At 47.5% G+C, this 19,928-nt stretch overlaps 1 protein-coding gene across 1 annotated transcript in view; it reads left to right on the top strand.

Moving 5' to 3' along the window:
• The first annotated feature begins 247 nt into the window (after positions 1–247).
• The window catches only part of CNOT11 (CCR4-NOT transcription complex subunit 11), a 33,701-nt gene continuing 14,020 nt past the window's right edge, over positions 248–19,928 (top strand). The window contains exons 1-2 of the mRNA XM_006166615.3: positions 248–253; positions 11,996–12,002. Coding sequence (XP_006166677.1) covers positions 12,001–12,002 — 2 coding nt within the window. The 5' untranslated portion in view covers positions 248–253; positions 11,996–12,000. The remainder of the gene's footprint in view (positions 254–11,995; positions 12,003–19,928) is intronic.

Genomic DNA, 19,928 nt, shown 5'->3' on the forward strand with positions numbered 1-19,928 from the left:
TGGACCTGGCAGCATGCTTTCTCACTTTCCCTCTCTCTCGGGTCAAATTTAAATGAACAATAATAATAATAATAATAATAATAATAATAATGATAAATGAAGTTCAAATAATTCTTTTTAAAAAAGGAAAGAAAAACTTCAGAGAAAGTTAATTTAACTGAGTTAATCTTAGCACAGAAATATCCATGAGTCAGGCAGCACTCAGAACCACCTAGTTCTGTGGGCGCGAGCTCCTGAGTGCGCAGGAGAGCGAGTCCAGAAATCCTGGTAGGCTGTTGCTGGGCACATGCCTTCTGTGGGCTCGGTGTGATCAGTGGGCTGCCTTGATTGGCTGAAGCTTGACTGTCTGAGATCGCTAAAACCCAACTATTTGTTTTAAGCATATACGCAGACCCTAAGATAGATTCTGGTTTGTTTACTTACTGAGTAAGGCTGAGGTCCAGTACTCAGAACTCAGTACGGAGACAGCCTCAGGCTCCTTGCCTCCTGCTGGTGGAATTGAACATGTGTGTGGGTGTAACTGAGCTCCTTCCTTCTCCTCCAGGAAGGCAAGGAGGGAAGGGAAATGTCCAGACTCCTGAGAGCAGTCTCAGACCCCTCCAGAGCCATGCCATGGGCTGACCGACACCTCTTCCTGTGTGGACTTCCAGAGGACTATCACCACTGTTTGGACCTCTGCTGCAGCATGTCCCCCAAATGAATTCCCTGGGCTGCTCTTCCTGTGAGGCACCTGCAGACAGAGGAACCTGCCAAACCTGTCTGGAAGGTTTACAATACTTGGTTGAAAACAAAGTCTCTAAAAAGTTCTGCAGTACACAAACAAGTCAAAGCCAATGTTCCTCAAAGTATTTGAGCAAGAAACGGTTGCAGAGGCCAACAGGTGGCGCGATGGTTATGGTGTCTGAATCCCACGTGGTCAATTCTGCAGTTCGGGTCCCAGACCCTGCCGCTTAAAAGGCATGCTGGGTGCATGTGTGCGTGTGCCCAAAACCTGGGGAAAAATGGGAGAGAAGGGATTGCGGTGTGGTCGTACCCCCCCACACACAAGGGGTGATTTCTCACCTTCTCTGTCTCTCTCTCTCTTTACCTCCAGCAAGTGCACCTGCCATATAAAAAAATTTTTTTGAAAAGAACATATTACAAACAAGGAATTTAATACTTTTGGAACCAATGCACACTGAGTCAGGAAAGGATGGGCTACCTTAAGAAAATGTAGCGACCTGACACAAAGGAAGTTGGACATTCTCGTCAGAGTGGACAGATGCTGGCACAGTGATCCACATGGGCGGTTCCAGGTTCCCCCTGCAGACCTCCCCAGCACGTGAGGCGTGTGTATAACATGCCCATGATCTGGGGTTGGTTGAGGCTGGCGGAGGATCATAGCATCAAGACTGTGTTGGAGTGTAGTTTCTCTCTCATGGAAATTTTTTTTTTTTTTTTTTAAATTTAGGGACCAGCAGTTGGTGTAATGGCCGTGTCGCCATTACAACTCCCAGTTGACCAGGGTTCGAGTCCCGGACCCTGGTAGCTTAAACTCATGCCAGGTGCGTGTGCGTGCGTGCCCAAGATCCCTAGAGGAGAATGGAGAAGGGATTGCGATGTGGCCATCCCCCTGGGGGGGGAGGGTGATTTCTTGCTTTCTGTCTCTTTTTTCTGATGAAAGCACACGCCCAATAGCAAAAACTTCTCCAAAAACCTTTTTTTTTTTTTTTTAATTAAAAATAAACTTTAAAAATTTATACCAGAGGGGCCAGCAGGTGGCATAGTGGTTAAGGTGCTGGACTCCCACGTAGCCAACCATAGTTCAAGTCCTGGATTTGGCAGCTTGAAAATCATGCTGGGCACGTGTGTGTGTGCCCACAATCCTGAGAGGAGAAGGGGGTGACTTCTCAATTTCCTTCTTTCTGTATCTCTCTCTCTCTCCTCTCTGGTGAGTGCATATGCCTATGATGAAAAACTTCCCATCAGAGGCCAGTGTGAGTCTGGAGGCCCTCCTCCCTCCCACAGCCCCATTGTCAGGGACAGGTGCCTCCAAGCGGCCAGGGGAGGGAGTGATGGGCCTCAGAGGGGAGGCGTGATTGCCTGGGCCCGACATCACCCACACACTCCTGACCACACCCCCTGACCAGAGCCGGTCTCATCTCCCAAGATGAGGCGTGGTCTCTGTGTGTTTTGGAAAAAAAGGTTCGGAGACAGAGTATGATACCGACCAGCCCCTCCTCCTTCTGGAAATGCCGTTTAACTGCCTTATGGAGTTTCAGGAAGGGACGCGTGTCTATCGGCAGGGGGGGCCCTGCCCACACTGCCGCCATTAATTCAGAATTCTCTTCTTTTTCTTTTTTAGATGTTTGTCTTAGGGCACATGCATTTATCAGACAGAGACAGAGAGGGAAAATGAAAAATCACTCCCCCGGGGGGAGAGATGGCCACACCACAACACTTTCTCCTTCATTCGCCCCTCAGGGTTCTGGGTACAATGATGCACACGGGCCCGGCACGTTTTTCAAGCTGCCAGGTCCAGGACTCAAACCTCAGAGTCGGCCCAGTGGGATCCAGCACCTTAACCTCCATACCGTCTGCTGGTTCTGTATTTCTTTCTTAAGTTGATTTATATATTCCTTCCATTAAAGAAAAAGAGAGAGAGTGAGACAGAGAAGACACCACCGGCAGGGCCCTTGTGCCACGGTCCCCCCTCGGCTCAGCTGGCCCAGGTTGCAGGCTTGCGTGCCCTCCAACCTGCTCAGGGAGGTCCCGGGATGAGAATCCAGGACCTTCCCATGTGGGTCTATTTGCATTACTGCTGGACCACTGCCTCCTCTGCTGTTTCTGCAAAACACACAAACCAGCCCAGAGGGACATTTGTAAAATCGCATGCCAGAAACTTTCCGTTTATTTCATCAGACACAGAACTGGACAGAAGCAATTGAGCATATGACTGAAGGTTGCACCACTGAAAACCGGGCCAGTGGGTCCTAGTGTGAGCGTGGCACTGTGTTCCTGCAGAGCCCGGGAGTGCTGGGAAACGGGAACTGCCCTGCTCGGACGGGCAGCTGTATGTGTTACTGTTTAGTGTCTGCACATGCAATAAAGATAAAAAGGACGGAGAAAGAGGAACCCTAGTGGTAAAAACTTGATGTTTTCTTTTTAAAAAATGTTTTATTGGGACCAGCAGTTAGCATAATGGCTATGTCGCTGGACTCCCATGTAGTCGACCGTGGTTCGTGTCCCAGACCCGGTGGCTTAAAACTCACGCAGGGCGCATGTGTGTGTGTGTGCCCAAGATCCCGAGAGGAGAATGGAGGAGAAGGGATTGCAGCGTGGCCATCCCCCCTGGGGGGGGTGATTTCTCACTTTCTGTCTCTCTGGAGAATGCACATGCCCTATAGCAAAAAAAAAAAAAAGAAGACTAAATATCCTAGTACGGAAACAGAAGGGAGTTGAAGTTGAATTTTATGTGAGATGCATTTTCCCAAAGACCCCATTTAATTAAGGAAAATGTTTAATAGCCAGAGGTCACACGCACTGCCCCGGGGAGTGGGGTGGAGTGGGGGAGTAGGGAGTTGGAGAGGTGGAAGGTGGAGAAAGCATCCCCCAGTGGGTGTGGTCACACTGCAATCCCTTCTCCTCCATTTCTCCATCCTGTCGGGATTTGGGACTTGCACACACATGTGCCTGGCATGTTTTTCAAGCCTCTAGGTCCAGAACTTGAACCCATTGGCCATGGGGGCTCTGCCTCCCTTACTGCTAGGCTATGAGGCAGCCCTAAAATGTATTGTTGTTTGTTTTTCCAGAGATTTATTGGTTTTTGGTTTTGAGAGAGATTTTTGCTATAGGGCACGTGTGCTTGCTGGAGGCACAGAGAAACAGAGAAACAGAAAGTGAGGAGTCCAGCGCTTAACTACATTCCCTGCTGCCCCCCCCCCCCCCAAATGTTCTTAAACAGAAAATGAGAGGCCAGCTGGTGGAGAATCACCCCGGCATGTGATTTCACTTTTCCTCTCTCTGTCTCTCTCTCTCTCTCTGTCGAGTGCATGATCCCTATAGCAAAACTAATTTTTAAAAAAGGGAAAACAATTAGAAAAAAATAAAATTAATTCAAAAACATTTCACAGACCATCATTTTTTCATCAGATTAGCCTCAAAGAATATGTTATGTTGGGGTTGTGTTTATACTAAACATGGTTACGTAAACGTTAATTACAGCTGATATTGTGTTTCTGCTTAATTTTAGCAGAAAACATCCTGGGTTTTCCTTAGCTGTACGCCTGCACTTTATGGCCTTGGCGGGCGACACCCGGCCGCTCTCTGCTGCCATCTAGTGGTGATGACTCACATCATGTTGAAAGCGGCCTCTGAAAGGCTGCTCCCTGGCTTGGCCAGAGATGTGGTTTAACTGGTCTTGGGTGCTGCCTGGGCATCCAGACTTTTTACAAAGCTCCTGAGGAGACCAGCAGGTGGTGTGGTGATGAAGATGCTGAACTCCCGCATGGCAGATAGTGGTTTGAGTCCTGGACCTGGCTATTTGGTTTCTCACTTTCTCTCTCTGCGTCTCTCTGGTGAATTGTGTGCCCTGTAGCAAATTTAAAAATAATAATAATGAGAAATAAAAATTTAAAACTAAAAGATCCTCGGATGATTCTAATGTAAAGAGATCCACCATCCTAGAGGAATGAGAGAAACTTACAGTGGTGCAATGAGAAATTCGTTCATTTCTTCATTCACTCAGCTACTATTTAGTAAGCACGTATCTTTCGCCTGCGACTTGAAACTCATTCGGGGCGGATGTGTATGCATGCCCAGAAATCCCAGGAGGAAAATGAAGGAGGAGGGATTGTGACATGGCCATCCCCGCAAGGGGTATCGTTGTCTCTGTCTCTCTCCAGCAAATGCATGCACCCTATGGCAAAAAAGTAAAAAGGAAAAAGAAAAAGTACGTAAGGTCCCTGTGGGTCAGCAGATGGCATGGAGGTTAAAGCAGCTGGATCCCATATGGCCAAGTGAGTGGTTTCGATCCTGGGCCCAACAGCTTGAAAAATCATACCGGGTGTGTGTACTTGCATACCCCAAATCCAGACAGAATGGAGGAGGATTGTGGCGATCCCAGTCACTCGAGGGGTGACTTCTCAATTTCTCTCTTTCTCTGGAGAATACCTGCAGAACATGTGGCCCTAGCAAATATCCGGTGCATGAAAGTCTCCAAGAGGCCTGAAGCAGAATTCCGTATGAGAAAATCCACTGGCTCAGCCACAGCAACAAAACATATGGTCCCCGATGTTATGGAACTTCTATTTATGGAGAGGGGAAAGAAAATAAATCAAACTTAAGAAACCAAGAAAGCTATGACGCTACCAGGTAGTGATGAGTTCTTTGCAGAGAACTGAAAGCTGGCGACGGTATGGAGACAGGTGGGGGGGCTGCTTCCCCCAGGGTCAGGGAAATCTCCGGGGAGAAGCTGAGAATGAAAGGACAAGAAAGAGCTCGCCATCCTGGCAGAGGCAATGCCACACCAAAGGCCTGAAGCCTGGAAAAGGTTTGGCATGTCTACAGAGCAGAGGGAAGGCAAGGAGGCCCGACCACAGAGGAAGAGGCACAAACCGCATGAAGAAAGCCCAAGAGTTGGGCAAGATGGGCCAGGTGGTGGCGCAGGGGTGATGCAACTGGACCCACTAGCAAGGGTCCTGGGTTTGCAGTCCGGGATCTCCCTAAGCATGCTGGGGCTCATGCCTGTGATCCTGGCCAGTCAACGCTAGGGCATCTTGGCACGAGGGCCCTACCGGGCATACTGGCCTCTCTGTCTCTCCCTCCGTTTTTTTTTTTTTTTTTTTAATAGAAAGATTTTTGCTATAGGGAACATGCACTCACCAGAGAGACAGAGACAGAAAGCGAAAAATCACCCAGCAAGGGAATGGCCAAGCCGCAATTCTTTCTTCTCCATTCTCTTCTCAGGATCTGGGGCGCACACACACACACACACACACACACACACGCCCGGCATGAGTTTTCAGCCACCAGATCTGAGACTCGAACTGCGGTTGACTAGGTGGGAGTCCAGCAACGTAACCACTATGCCATCTGGTGGTCCTTCTTCCTCTTTTTATCTCTGTCCTTCTCGTAGAAGAAATAAATATAAACTTGGGGTCAACACGTGGTATGGAAGTTAAGGTGCTAAACTCCTACATGGCCAAGTACATTTCACATCCCGGACCCGGCAGCTTGAAAGTCACGCTGGGTGCATGCGCATGCGTGTGTGTGCGCGCAACGAGTGTGTTCCCCAAATCCCGGAAAGAGAATGGAGAGGGACTGCAGCATGGCCATGCCCCCAGGGGGTGATTTCTCACTTGTCCTCTTTCTTTCTCTCCCTGCTGAGTGCAGGTGCTCTATGGCCAAAACCTAAAAAATAAATACATAAACTTTTTTTTTTGGAGAGGTTTTCGCTATAGGGTGCGTGTGCTCGCCAGCCAGACAGAGAGACATAGAGAGACAGAAAGTGAGAAATCACCCCCCAGGGGGGATGGCCACGCCGCAATCCCTTCTCCTCCATTCTCCTCTCGGGATCTTGGACACACACACACACACACACACACACACACACACACACACGCGCCCGGCGCGAGTTTAAGCCACCGGGTCCGGGACGCGAACCGTGGTCGACTATGTGGGAGTCCAGCGACATAGCCATCACGCTAACTACTGGTTCCCAAATAAACTTTTAAAAAGAGGTAGAGGCAGGATCATTTGGACTTCGTAAACTAAGGAGAGGAGTGGGAATTTCATTCCGCATATACCAGGAAGCCCCCGGGGGCGTTTAATCTGTAGGGCTGCAACAGTAGGAACACCAGCGCTTAGTCGGGCAAAATCCTGGGCCATCCCCACAGCCCAGTGGTTAACACCTGGATCCCACATGGCTGGCTGCAGTTTAAATCCTGGCCCCGGCAGCTTGAAAAACACCCCAGCTGCGCTTGCATGCCAAGACAGACGAGATGGAGAAATGGAGGTGGGACTGAGGTGGGACTGTGCTCCACCAGGGGTGGGGGGTGCTTTCTCCCTCTCCCACTGTCTGTGGAGAGCACCCACCCCTGGCAATTAAAAAAAGAAAATGAAAACAAAGTAAAATACTTTCACACACCTTACACGTGAAGCTTCTCATCAGATTTTTCTACAGCGCATCATCATCAAGCGCACTTCTCCAGGTAGACATTCGAGGTGGACCCTGTGCACTGGGCTCCCCCTCCTCCCCCTCGCCCCTCTCCCTGAGACCCGGCTGCTGGGTGGTGGCCAGAGCCATTCCGGAGACCCGCACCCTTCTCACGCCGTGACATCCCCAGCTCAGAGGTACCACAGTCACGTGCTCGGCGATACATCACCTGCTAGTCGGTAACTTCACCACTGGCGTTTTCAAACGCTGCGCGTAAGAACCAGATCCTTGCCTGGAGACGGGTCTGTGGGACCTCACAGGTGGTGCATGTGCTCTTTGCTCTGTGTTCAAAGAAAAATAAGCCAGCCAACTTAACAGAGTTTTACTAGAGCAAGTCTTACCACGATTTAAGTCGGGCAGTCGTCGCTGGACTTCCCGACAACTCCGGCCAGCCGCGTGGTCAGCCTGGCATTTAAGTCGGTGGAACCGCAAAGTGTCATACATAAACACGTAAGCGAGGGAGTGAGGTAGAGAAATCGTGGTTAATTCTGAAGTTCGTCTGCATTACCATGGTTTAAAAGGCGGATGCCTGTGCCCGACTGAAGCCTAGCTGCTGTGATTGGCTGTAACTTAGCAACCAGCTCAGAAGAACACCTAACATGTTCGATTTCGGCTTAGCCATAGGAATCCGAGTGTGGGAGTACAGCGGCTGTTTTAGGCCAAAATAGCTTGGCACCTGTAACGTGCATAACGTGAGCTATGTTTGCGAGGGCACAGACCGTGTTCTGCCCGGCCATCCGCGGAGCTTCCCTGGTAAGCAAGCCCGTGGCTTCCCCTGCTGGGCCTCTGGGTGCGTTCTTTGGGTTTGGTAAATATCAACAGCAAACCCTCGCAGATTTGGGGCTCCCTCTTACACCAGTAGATACACGGTAATTGTTTATTAAAGTTTGAATCTCTGTATCTGTGAATATTAACATAAGCATTACAGGGGCCAGCACACGGCATGGCGGTTGCATCACTGGCCTCTCACGTGACCAAATGCAGTCTGAGTCCTGGATCTGGTGGGTTGAAAATCACGCCGGGTGCATGTGTGTGCATGCCCAAGATCCTGAGAGGAGAATGGAAGAGAAGGGACTGCAGTATGGCCTCCCCCCAGAGGGTGATTTCTCACTTTCCCCTCTCACGGCCTCTGTCTCTGTCTCTCTCTGGTGAGCACATGTACCCTATAGCAAAAACCTCTTTAAAAAAAAAAGCATTATAGGGGCCAGCAGGGTGGTGTAGTGGTTACTGCACTGAACTCTCACATGGCTGACAGCAGTTCGAGTCCTGGGCCTGGCTCCCTGAAACACACTAGGCGTGGTGTGTGTGTGTGTGTGTGTGTGTGTGTGTGTGTGTTTGTGTGCCCAAAATCCTGAGAGGAGAATGGAGGAGAATGGCCGTCTGCCCCGGGGGGTGATTTCTCACTTTCTCTCTGTGTCTCTGGCGAGGGCATGTGCACTATAGCAAAAATCTCTCTTAAAAAAGAAAAAAAAACATTATAGTTCAGGGTCCCCACAACCACTCTTCGGCCCAGTGATTTGCTAGAAGGACTCACAGAACTCAGAAACGCTTTGTATTCACAGTTATTGTTTATTAAAGAGCAAGGATACAGAGGGGAGAGGCACCAGGGCCGCGCTGGGAGAGCAGATGCAGGTGTCCACGGGGTCCTGTGGGCAGTGCTGTTTTCTCCCAGCATGACATGTGGCCCCACACACAGTGTGCTCCCACCACGGAAGCTGGGCTGAGCCTGGCTGTCCAGGAGTTTGATGGAGGCGGTGCCAAGGGCCTCGCTGACGTCCACACAGCTGACCTCAGTCTCCATCCCTGCAGAGGTTAGGCTGATAGCTTGTGGCCCAAGGCTCCCAGGTAAACAAAGACACTCTTATCAGGCAGGACATTCCAGGGCTTAAAGGTTACCTCCGGAAACTAAACAATGGCCTAGCCTTTCTGGGCAAGGTTAATCTTTGACTGCCTGGTTGTTATCATTCCATTCATCTCATTGGTGTGTTTCAAAGTTCGCTCTGCCTGTTTTGTGGAAATAGACGTAGTGAGCAAAGGTGGGACGTGCACCTGGCGGGAGCTCAGCAGCACACCAGGACAGCACCAGCACCGGTAAGGACTCAGCCTGCAGGTGTTCAGTGTTTGCTGTGTGCCTGCCCTTGGGTCAGTGTAAACCTGGGATAGCTCACGCAGACTCTGCAAGGCCCCTGGGAGGACACGGCATCTAATGTTCTCAACGTAAAGATACCAAGTCTAGAGAAAGCATACCCCAAGGAAGACGCTGGCTAAAGGCAGACGCTGCTCCAGAAGCCAAGCCTCCCTCCTCCTGCTTCCTTCTTGACCAAGGTGGCAGTGTCTCTGTGGCTCAACCTGGAGGCTGGCTCTTCAGAGGACTCCATCTCTAAGCAATAGTGGGCTTGGATGGCCTGGTTCAGGAATTCTCAGAAGTGCTGATAAACATAGTTTTGCACATCATATTTTGAAACAAGGCTGTTATTTGTTTTTATTTTATTTTTTAAGGTATTTGTCATAGGGCACGTGCACTCACTGGAGAGGGGAGGGACAGTGAGAGGGAGTGTGAGAAATGGCCCGATGGGGGAAGACCACGGCAATTCATTCTGCTCCATTCACTTCTCGAGATTTGGGGCATGCACACGTACCTGGTGTGATTTTTGAGCCACTGGGTCCAGGACTGGAACTGCAGTTGGCTATGTGGAAATCTACCTGCCTTCGTCACTACGCCACCTGCTGGCTCCTCAAGGCATTATTTACAACAATGATCTCCAAAATAGACAGGAGTGCTCTAAAAGGGCCCAAAATGATCTAAAGGGATTCAGGGCATAAATGCTCTCGATTGTCTTTATATTCATTTTTATAACATTCTTAGTCTCTATTTTGATAAATGTTTTATACTTAATAAATTAACACAGTAGTATATGAATTTATAAATAAATCTTTATGGAGGCTCATATTAAAGAAGATTTTCAATAATGAACTATATAACCGAAAACACTTAGAAAACATTGATTTATAAGAAACTGTTATGTGGGAACAGCAGATGGCTTAATGGCTATGTCACTGGACTCCCATGTAATTATACACAGTCTGAGTCCCGGACCTGGTGGATTAAAACTCACAATGAGTGCGTGTGTGTGCGTGCCCAAGATCCTGAGAGAATAGAGGAGAAGGGACTGTGGTGTCATCCCCTCTAGGGAGTGATTTCTCACTTTCTGTCTGTGTCTCTGGGAGTGCATAGGCCCTATAGCAAAAATCTAAAAAAAAAAAAAAAGAAAAAAGAAAAAGAAAAAGAAGTTGTTTTGAGATTGTTCTCGAAATGAACCTTTGACATTTGGTTTATATAACTTACACATTGCTCATAAATATATGTAGTTCTGGGTCAACCAGTGCATGGTGGTTAAGGGCCTGGATCCCAAATGACTGGGTGGTTCAAGTCCTAGACCCAGTTGCTTGAAAAATAGACCAGGTGCATGTGCGTACCTGCCCAAAATCCTGAGAGAAGAGTGGAGAAGGGATTGCAGCATGACCATCCTCCCCAGGGGCGCTTTCTCACTTGCCCGCTCTTTCTCCAGCTCTCTGATGAGCGCATATGCCCTATAGTAAATTTGAATAAATAAAGTTCTGTAGTTTTACTTGTAGATATTATTTATTGCATATAAACTTTTAACATCCAAATATTAAACAACTTTGTGTTGTTTTCTGGTCAAATAAACGGCTGTGCACAGCTGCCTGAGTCAGAAACCTGCCTTTCCACACTCCCTTAGACCACTAAGACAGCAGACCCTGGGACCAGCAGTTGGTGTAGTGGCTATGTCGCTGGGCTCCCATGTAGTCGATCGCGGTTCGAGTTCCAGACCCGGTGACTTAAACTCATGCTGAACATGTGTGCATGCATGCCCAAGATCTCAGGAGGAGAATGGAGGAGAAGGGATTGTGGCATGGCCCTCTTTCCTGGGGGGTGATTTCTTGCTTTCTATCTCTCTGTCTCTCTCGTCTTTCTGGAGAATGCACGGACCCTATAGCAAAAACCTCTCAAAACAAAACAAAACGAAACAAAACAAAAAAACAAAACCCAGCAGACCCTGAGAATTTTACCTCCTCTGCTCCTTGAATTTGGAGAGAGACAACTGACTCACTGGAGAGAGGAAACTAGCTCAGGACCCCACAGAGAGGATACACATGTGAGGTCCACAAACTTGCCCAAAGGAATGCCCGGGAGGCTGAGCACTCAGAGGTCCCCAGAAGATACTGAGACAACAAAAGGAGGTCCCAGGAAGATATTGGACCATCAGTAAAGTCATGGCGTATTTTCTGTCTTTCTATACAAAAATGCATCATGCCTATTCAGATGACCCAACCGCTAATTAGCAAACCTAGAATGCAGTCTAGAGCACGGCATGGGGGCAGGGTAATGGTAGATAGAACTGGCAGTCACGGGTTCGGGCCATTGGGAAGATTGCACGGAGCTCCTGGGGAATGTGGACAGATATTGATGATAAATTCATAGAAAGCAGCAAATGAAAAAGTATACACAAAAATACATAAAGAGTAAATAATTTTCAGCAGAAATGCAATTATATACGCCAGGAAAAAAAAAATAAGGCTGTAAGGGGCACAGTAAAGAAAATAAAAGAAAACATAACTATGGCATAGCATCTGACTTGGCAGTGAGAAATATTTACAGTCACATTAGGTAGTGCTGGTTATTGATTTGACTAAAAGTTGAGACAGAACATCCTTGAGGTGTTGGAACGTTAAGACAGAGGGACCTTGAAAAGGCACTAATATCCTAACGCAGAACAGAGTTGATGGATAATACCTCAAAGTGAAAAATGAAGACAAGGCAGTATGAACACATGGCTTAGATAACACAGCCATTGCTCAATACCAGAAGAAACAGCTAAAAGGGTTGGAAATGATTATCTTTGGGAAGGGAGAGGGGTGGGCCAGGGGACTGCTGCTTCTTCATTATAAGCCCGTTAGAACTGTTTGGTCTTGGGATCAGCATTTGGTGTAATGGCTATGTTGCTGGATTCCCATGTAGTTGACTGCGGTTCGAGTTACAGACCGGACCTGGTGGCGTAAAACTCACGCCGGGCACGTGTGCATGCGTGCCCAAGATCCTGAGAGGAGAATGGAAGAGAAAGGATTGCGGCATGGGCATCCCCCCTGGGGGGTGATTTCTTGCTTTCTGTCTCTCTGTCTCTTGTGGGAGACTGTGCACCAGCGAATATCGCAGGTTTCTCAGAGAGCAAAGAATTACATAATGCCAAAGGCCATGATTGGCTCCCCGTCAAAAACCTCACCTTCAAAACCATACTCTGATTGGCCACTTCCCATAGCAAATTGGTGAGCTTAGAATCCCTCAGATTTGCATATCTGGCATCTCGTGATTGGTCCACAAAAGCAACCAATCATAACCCACGTTTTACAGTCCTTTATTCAACCAATCACTGCCCATCAACATGTATATAACCGCGATCCCTGGCACACAATCTCCAGATGACCCTGAAGACCCTGAAGAGTTGTGACACTGCGTCGTCTCCGTGCTGTCCACAATAAACGGACGACCCTGAAGAGTTGTAACACTGTGTCATCACCGTGCTATAACACTGCGTCGTTCATCCCGTCTCTCACTCCTTCCCTCAGGAAACCTGATCGACTGTGCCCCGGGTCGGGACAGTCTCTCTCTGTCTGGCGAGCACATGCGCCCTATACCAAAAACCTCTCAAAACAAACAAACAAACTGTTTGGTCTTAGGACCAGCTCAGTGGTTAAGGCGCTGGACTCCCACATGGTTGTACACAGTTCGGGTCTCAGACCAGTAAGGCTTGAAACTCACACTAGGCACGTGTGCACGTATGTTCAAAATACTGAGAGGAGAATGGAGGAGAAGGGATTGGAATGTGGCCATACCCCCTGGAGAGAGTGATTGCTCTATTTCTGTCCCTCTGCTTCTCTGGCGAGCACACGTACCCTATAGCAAAAATCTCTCAAAAAGAAGGAAAAGATTTTTTTCATGTAAGTATCAGTTTGGTAAAATAAAAAAAAAAATGTATTTTTTTGGTGCCAGGAGGTGGCATGATGATTAAGGTGCTGGACTCCCACATGGCCAACCACGCTTTGAGTCCTGGACCTGACAGCTTGAAAAATCACACCGAGTTCATGTGTAGGTGTGCCCAAAATCTCAGGAGGAGAATGGATTGTGGATGTGGCCATCTTCCCTGGAGGGTGATTTTTCACTTTCCCTCTCACTGTATCTCTCTGGCAAGCACACACATTGATTCATTTATAAGTGTGAGAGAGAGATGTTTGGCAGGGTCTCACCATGTGAGATTCTCCTGTCCCAGCAGGAGCACCTGGGACTGCGGCACACACTACCACACCAGCCTGCTTAGGTTGAAACGGGAACTGAACCCGGGCCTCCCATGTGGCTTCAGCCTTCCGGGAGCAGCATCTTAGCTTTGTATGCCAACACAGCTAAGTCAAAAATTAGTTTTGGGAACCAGCAGTTAGCGTAATGGCTATGTTGCTGGACTCCTACATAGTCAACTGCGGTTCACATCCTGGACCCAGTGGCTTAAAACTCACGCCGGGCGAGTGCGCATGTGTGCCCAAGACTAGAGGAGAATGGAGGAGAAGAGATTGCGGCGTGGCCATCCCCCCTGGGAGGTGATTTCTTGCTTTCTGTCTCTCTGTCTCTGTCTGTGTGGCGAGCGCATGCGCCCTATAGCGAAAACCTCTCAAAAAAAAAAATTAGTCTTAATAAATTAAAAAGAGTGATGAAAAAAATCTAATTAATGTTTTATAAAATTCTAAAAGGATGCAAAACTTAAAAAAAAAAAAAAAAAAAGAATCCATGTGGGGCCAGCAGGTGGCAGGGTGTTTGAGGTGCTGGACTCCCACATGGCCTACCACGGTTTGAATCCCTGACCTGGTGGCTTGCTTTCTCACTTTCCTTCTCTCTCTCTCCAGTCAAATTAAAAAAAAAAAAAAAAAAACCGCTATCTCCAGTCGAATTGAAAAAAAAAAAAAAAAAAAACATAAAATGTAATAAATAGTTCTTTAAAAAAATAGAACACATGTACCCAGAAAAATGTTTTAGGACATAAAAGGTGACACATAGTTCTGGTTTATGTGATATACAAAGTCTTTTTTCCATTTAAATGCTATTTTTAATTTTTTTTTTTTTCTGACAGGGTCTTGCTAAGTTGTGATCTTCCTGCCGTAGCCTCCCGATAATTTGTGACTCCAGAGCATGCTCTTCAGAGTGGCTGAGGATCGCACCTGGGCCTCGCATGTGGCCTCAGCCTGGGGAGTAGCAGTGTCAGCTAGCACGTGCTACCTCTGCTGGGCCCGAGCTCAGTCTGTGATGAACTAGGAAGTAAGAATAGAAAACCCTTTCTGGTTTTGTAGCCACGGCTGTCTCAAAGGAAAGGATTTTGGCAATTGTTTGAACTGTGAGCTGAATCCGTTACTTTTTTCATTTCTACCTGAAGAGTGATTAACAGATAAACTATGGCTATTCATATTTGGATACTTGACAAACATTTTCTTGAAAATGAATAAAGTAAGCTTGCAGTGATATTAATAAATGTGATTTTTGATATTATATAGGGAAATGTGTTAACAGTTGCAAGATTTGCATATCCTAGTGAATAATATTTTTTAAATACCTAATGGATGATAGTCTAAAATTTGTGTATGGGAAAGGAACTCAATGTGAAGATAAATGAATGATTAATAGACTGTGAAAATTCATTGGTACAATTCCAGATTCACATTACAAAGACACTTTAAGAAACAACCAGTAGGGGCCAGCAGGTGATGGTGGTTAAGAGGCTGGACTCCCAAATGGCTAACTGTGGTTCAAGTCCCAGACCTGGAAGCTTGCTTTCTCACTTTCCGTCTCTCTCTGCCTCTGTCTCTGTCTCTCTTTGATAAGCACAAGAGTCCTATGGCAAATGAAGATAACAATGAATAAAATTAATTAAGTAATTCTTTAAAAAATTATAAATAAAGAAAACTACTTGTTGAGTTTTGATGTTGTATATAAAAAAAATAGCCATAGTTACATAAAAAGCTATTGAACGACTCTTCCTTTTTCATCTACATATCTGAGTGAGCCTTGATTTTCTTCATATACATCAGCCAAAATTATGCAATCTGACAAGATTAAATATAGAAGCAGATATGATTAAGCTAGATATTGAAGACATTTGCAGGGCCAAAACAGAAGCATGGTGCACCGCGGTAATACAGCTGGACCCACATGAACAGGAGGGGGTCCTGGTTCATGTCCTGGAACCTCCCTGAGCATGTCGGGTGGGGAGACTAGTTTATGGTCCAGGCCAGCTGAGACTGGGGCAGATAAGGTCTGGGGTTCTATTGGGAGTGCTTGCCACTTCTCTCTCTCTCAGAAAACAAGCAAAGCTTTACAAAAAAGATGTTTGCAAAAACACAAAGCAATGCTGCTCTCTCTACAAAACGTTTTGTTCAGGAAAGCATAGCAATTTTCATTGTTATTTTTATCCTTGCCAGTGCATGCATACACTCACCAGAGAGACATGAGGAGAAAGCACCTTCCAATGGAGCATGGTCATGCCACAATCCTTTTTACTCCATTTCTCCATCTCTACTAGGACTTGGGACATGATGCACATGTGCCTAGTGCATTTTTTCAAGCCACCAGGGCCAGCATTTGAACCGCGGTCAGCACCATGAGATCCAGTTTGCCGACACACAGCACTTACCCACAGCACTATGGGTCCACCCCTCCTGTTATTTTTAAGTGAATAAATATTTTGACAATTTTTCAGGTTTAATTTTGACCTTATCAAATTTAATCTGGTAAATCTTGATAGATATGACCCAAATATAACAAAATGTCTCGTGGGTCCTTAATAATTTTTATGAGTAGAAAATATTCTTGAGAAGGACCAGCAGATGGTATAATGGTTACGTTGCTGGGCTCCCACATAGTTGACCATGGTTTGAGTCCTGGACCTGGAGGCTTAAAACTCATGCTGGGTGTGTGTGTGTGCATGCCCTAGAGCCTAAGAGGAGAATGGAGAAGAGATCGTGGTGTGGCCAACACCCCTGTGGGGGTAATTTCTTGTTTTCTGTTTCTCTGTCTCTCTGTTGAGTACACCTGCCCCATACCAAAAATTTCTCTTAAAAAAAAAATGTTCTTGGAACCAGCAGTTAGCGTAATGGCTATGTTGCTGGACTCTCATGTAGTTGACTACAGTTCACATCCCGGACCCGGTGGCTTAACACTCACACTGGGCGCATTCTCCCAAGAGGAGAATGGAGGAGAAGGGATTGCGGCGCGGCCATCCCCCCTGAGGGGTGATTTCTCACTTTCTGTCTCTCTGTCTCTCTTTCTGTTGAGCACACGCACCCTATAGCAAAAATCTCTCTAAAGAAAAAAAAATGTTCCTGAGACCAATTAATTTGAGAACTGCTGGTCTAAGATAGGGGGGTTGAAAGTATTCAAACATTTAGGATATGAGGAGTTTAGACAGTCCATAGACCTCTGGTCAGGACACAATTTGAACGTGACTGGAGCCAGGGTTTTGTGTATGAAGCATTGGGCCAAACCTTTAGTCATTATCTTGTTTCCAACAACGCTCTGAAGTTGGTGCTCTTAGACTTGCCCCTTACAAATTATGAAACTGAGACTCAAAACTCAGCTCGCACGGCTATAACTGGAACAGGGACTCAGAGCCAGCCCGCCGACTGCAGAATACGAGCTCTGACTGCAACCTGCGTGGCTCTGGCCTCATGCCCGTTTTCCACATGCACTGAGATGGCTCACGAAGACCCAGTCTCCATAGTTATCACTCTCCAATGCCAAAGATCCTGCTCCTTAGCGCTCACTCAGTTATCCTGTCACGCTGAATGAGGCCAACACAGAGGAAGGCAAAGGCGGCCAGAGAGTGCCAAATTATCCCCAAAGGGGAAATGAAAACAATAACTGCTTAGTGCTTCATTCGTTTCCCCTGATGAATTCATAACTCATCATCTACAACCTACAACAGCTTTCAGTTCTGTTATTGCCACGAGTGAACTAATGGCCCTCCTGCTTCTCTGCAGCAGGCTCTTACCACCGTGTGAATGAAAGGCGTGTTCACAGACATCTGCACTCATAGGCGTGGCCGCTCTCACTGAAAGACTTAGGGATGCTGGAAGCTAATCTCATGTCAGGTGTGTCTGTTCCAGCAATCTAAAGGCTAAAAGTTGTACAGGAGAAGGTAAAAGGTAGGGCCAGCTTTATGCTCCAAACTCCACAAAAAAATTTAATTATTTTTTTTTTTTTGGGGGGGGAGAGGGTTTTGCTATAGGGCGCGTATGCTTGCCAGAAATAGACAGACAAGAGAGACAGAAAGCGAGAAATCCCCCCCATGGGAGGATGGCCATGCCACAATCCCTTCTCCTCCATTCTCCTCTCGGGATCTTGGGCATGCATGCACACGTGCCAGACGTGAGTTCAAGCCACCGGGTTCGGGACTTGAACCGTGGTCGACTACATGGGAGTCCAGCGACATAGCCATTACACCAACTGCTGGTCCCCCAAATTTAATATTTTTAAAAGGTTTTTGCCATAGGGAATGTGTACTCACTGGGCAGAGACAGAAAGAGACAGTGAGAGGAAAATGAGAAATCATTCCCCAGGGGGGTGGCTGCCATGGGATTTTGGGCAGGTATGCGCATGCCTCTGGCATGAGTTCAAGCCACCTCTAGGACTTAGCCACAACAGAGTCCAGTGCCTTAATCACTAACCCATCTGCCGGTGCCCAAAAGCATCTTTTGAAATGCATCTGCCTCTTAGTCAATTTTTCCTTACCACTAAATAGGAAACTGGTTTAACTAGCCCTGATAATCTCCTTTGTTTGAGTCCCAAATCTGGCAGTTTGAAACTCATGCTGGGCACATGTGTGTGTGCGCCCAAAATCCCATAAGGAGAATGGAGGAGTAGGAATTGTGGCCTTGCCATCCCTGGGGGTGGTGGGGTGGGCATGATTTCTCACTTTCTCTCTCTCCATCTCTGTGGCAAGCACACGTGCCTCATAGCAAAAATCTCTCTCAAAAACAAAATAACAAATATTAATCTTTTTAAGAAATAGAAAGCCTCTTGCTTTTTTCCCAATATATGAAAGAAGAGGCAGGGGAGCACACGAAAGAATGGTTCCCTTCTTTGGTGATAGAGAGACACACAGAGAAAAAGAGACAGACAGACACAGGCATCCCCCAGCAGGATCTTCCTGGATGATCCACCCCCAGCCCCAACCAGCCTGGATCACAGGCACATCACAGCTCTCCCAGAGTGTGCAGGGAGACCTTCAGGATAAGAACCTGGAGCCAGGGCCTGCAGGTGGTATGGTGGTTAAAGGCACTGGATCCCCACGTGGCTGACCATGGTTTAAATCCTGGACCTGGTGGCTTATTTTCTCGCTTTCCCTTTCTCTCTCTCTTTCTCTGGTCAAATTAAAAAATAAAATAAAATAAATATTTGGAAAAATAAAAAAAAGAACCCAGAGCCTTCCCACGTGGCATTGGCGCCAGCAAGTGTGTGTTACTGCCTCTGCAGCCACAACCGGCCTCCTAATTCTTGGGCTGGAGTTGTTTTTGTCTTTTATTTCCAACACCTGAATCTGACTTTCTGGGCTTGGGGCCAGGCACTCATATTCTATAGAGGCTCTGGGTACTTCTTATACACAGCCAAGGTCCAGGATAAGCACCTTAGAAAAGACGAAATAAAAGTGACCCAGCAATGGGACTAGCAGTTAGTGTAATGGCTATGTCGCTGGACTCCCATGTAGTCGACTGTGGTTCATGTCCTGGACCCAGAGGCTCTGGACGCGTGTGCGTGCCCAAGATCCCGAGAGGAGAATGGAGGAGGAGGGACTGCGGCGTGGCCACCCCTCTGGGGGGGTGATTTCTCCCTTTCTGTCTCTCTGTCTCTCTCTCTTTCTGGTGAGTGCACGTGCCCTATAGCAAAAACCTCTCCAAAAAAAAAAAAGAAAAATAAGTGACCCAGTAAACAAATTTGTAAATAAGTATCTTTTCTTCCCCTTTTCTTTTAAAGTCTATTTTTACCTTGGGCAGAAGAGGCAAAAATACAGTAACCCCAACACTGTGATCCCACGTGCTCAGAGAACCCTCCCAAATCGCTCAGCCTGAAGAGCCTGAGCTACCACAGCGCCACCGTCTGGCTCACGTGAATATTTATAATATTAGAAACTCTCCAAGTCTTGTTAAAAGAAAATAACCAATAGTAATTCCATTCCTGAATAAAAAAAAGAGTGGAAGGCTAGAAACTAATTTCGGTTTTGGGAACGTGGTATCTGCATTTACAGTATTTTCACCACGAGCCATCATGGACAGTATATTAAAGCTATTTAACATCTAAAACGCACTTAAAACAATAATGCAGATGGCATTTACTGGGACCGTTGGTGCCAAGGCACTGCCAGGCTGATAGCTAAGGGACCCACTCTAGCTCCCAACAGCGCAAACCCGCCCAGGCGCGGGCTCCCTGGAAGCTGAGCTCGGAACCGCTGAGGCCGGCCCGCCCCCGCCCACAGCCCCGCCCACAGCCCCGCCCACAGCCCTGCCTGCCCCGCCCGCAGCCACGCCTACTTCCGCTGCCCCGCCCACCGCACGCCCCCGGATCCTCGCCCTGGCCTCGCTCCAGCAGCCTCGCTCTGGCTCTGCGCTGTCCCTCTCCCAG

Source organism: Tupaia chinensis, unplaced genomic scaffold (assembly GCF_000334495.1).
Source record: "Tupaia chinensis unplaced genomic scaffold, TupChi_1.0 Scaffold144276_1, whole genome shotgun sequence".
Classification (NCBI taxonomy): domain Eukaryota; kingdom Metazoa; phylum Chordata; class Mammalia; order Scandentia; family Tupaiidae; genus Tupaia; species Tupaia belangeri.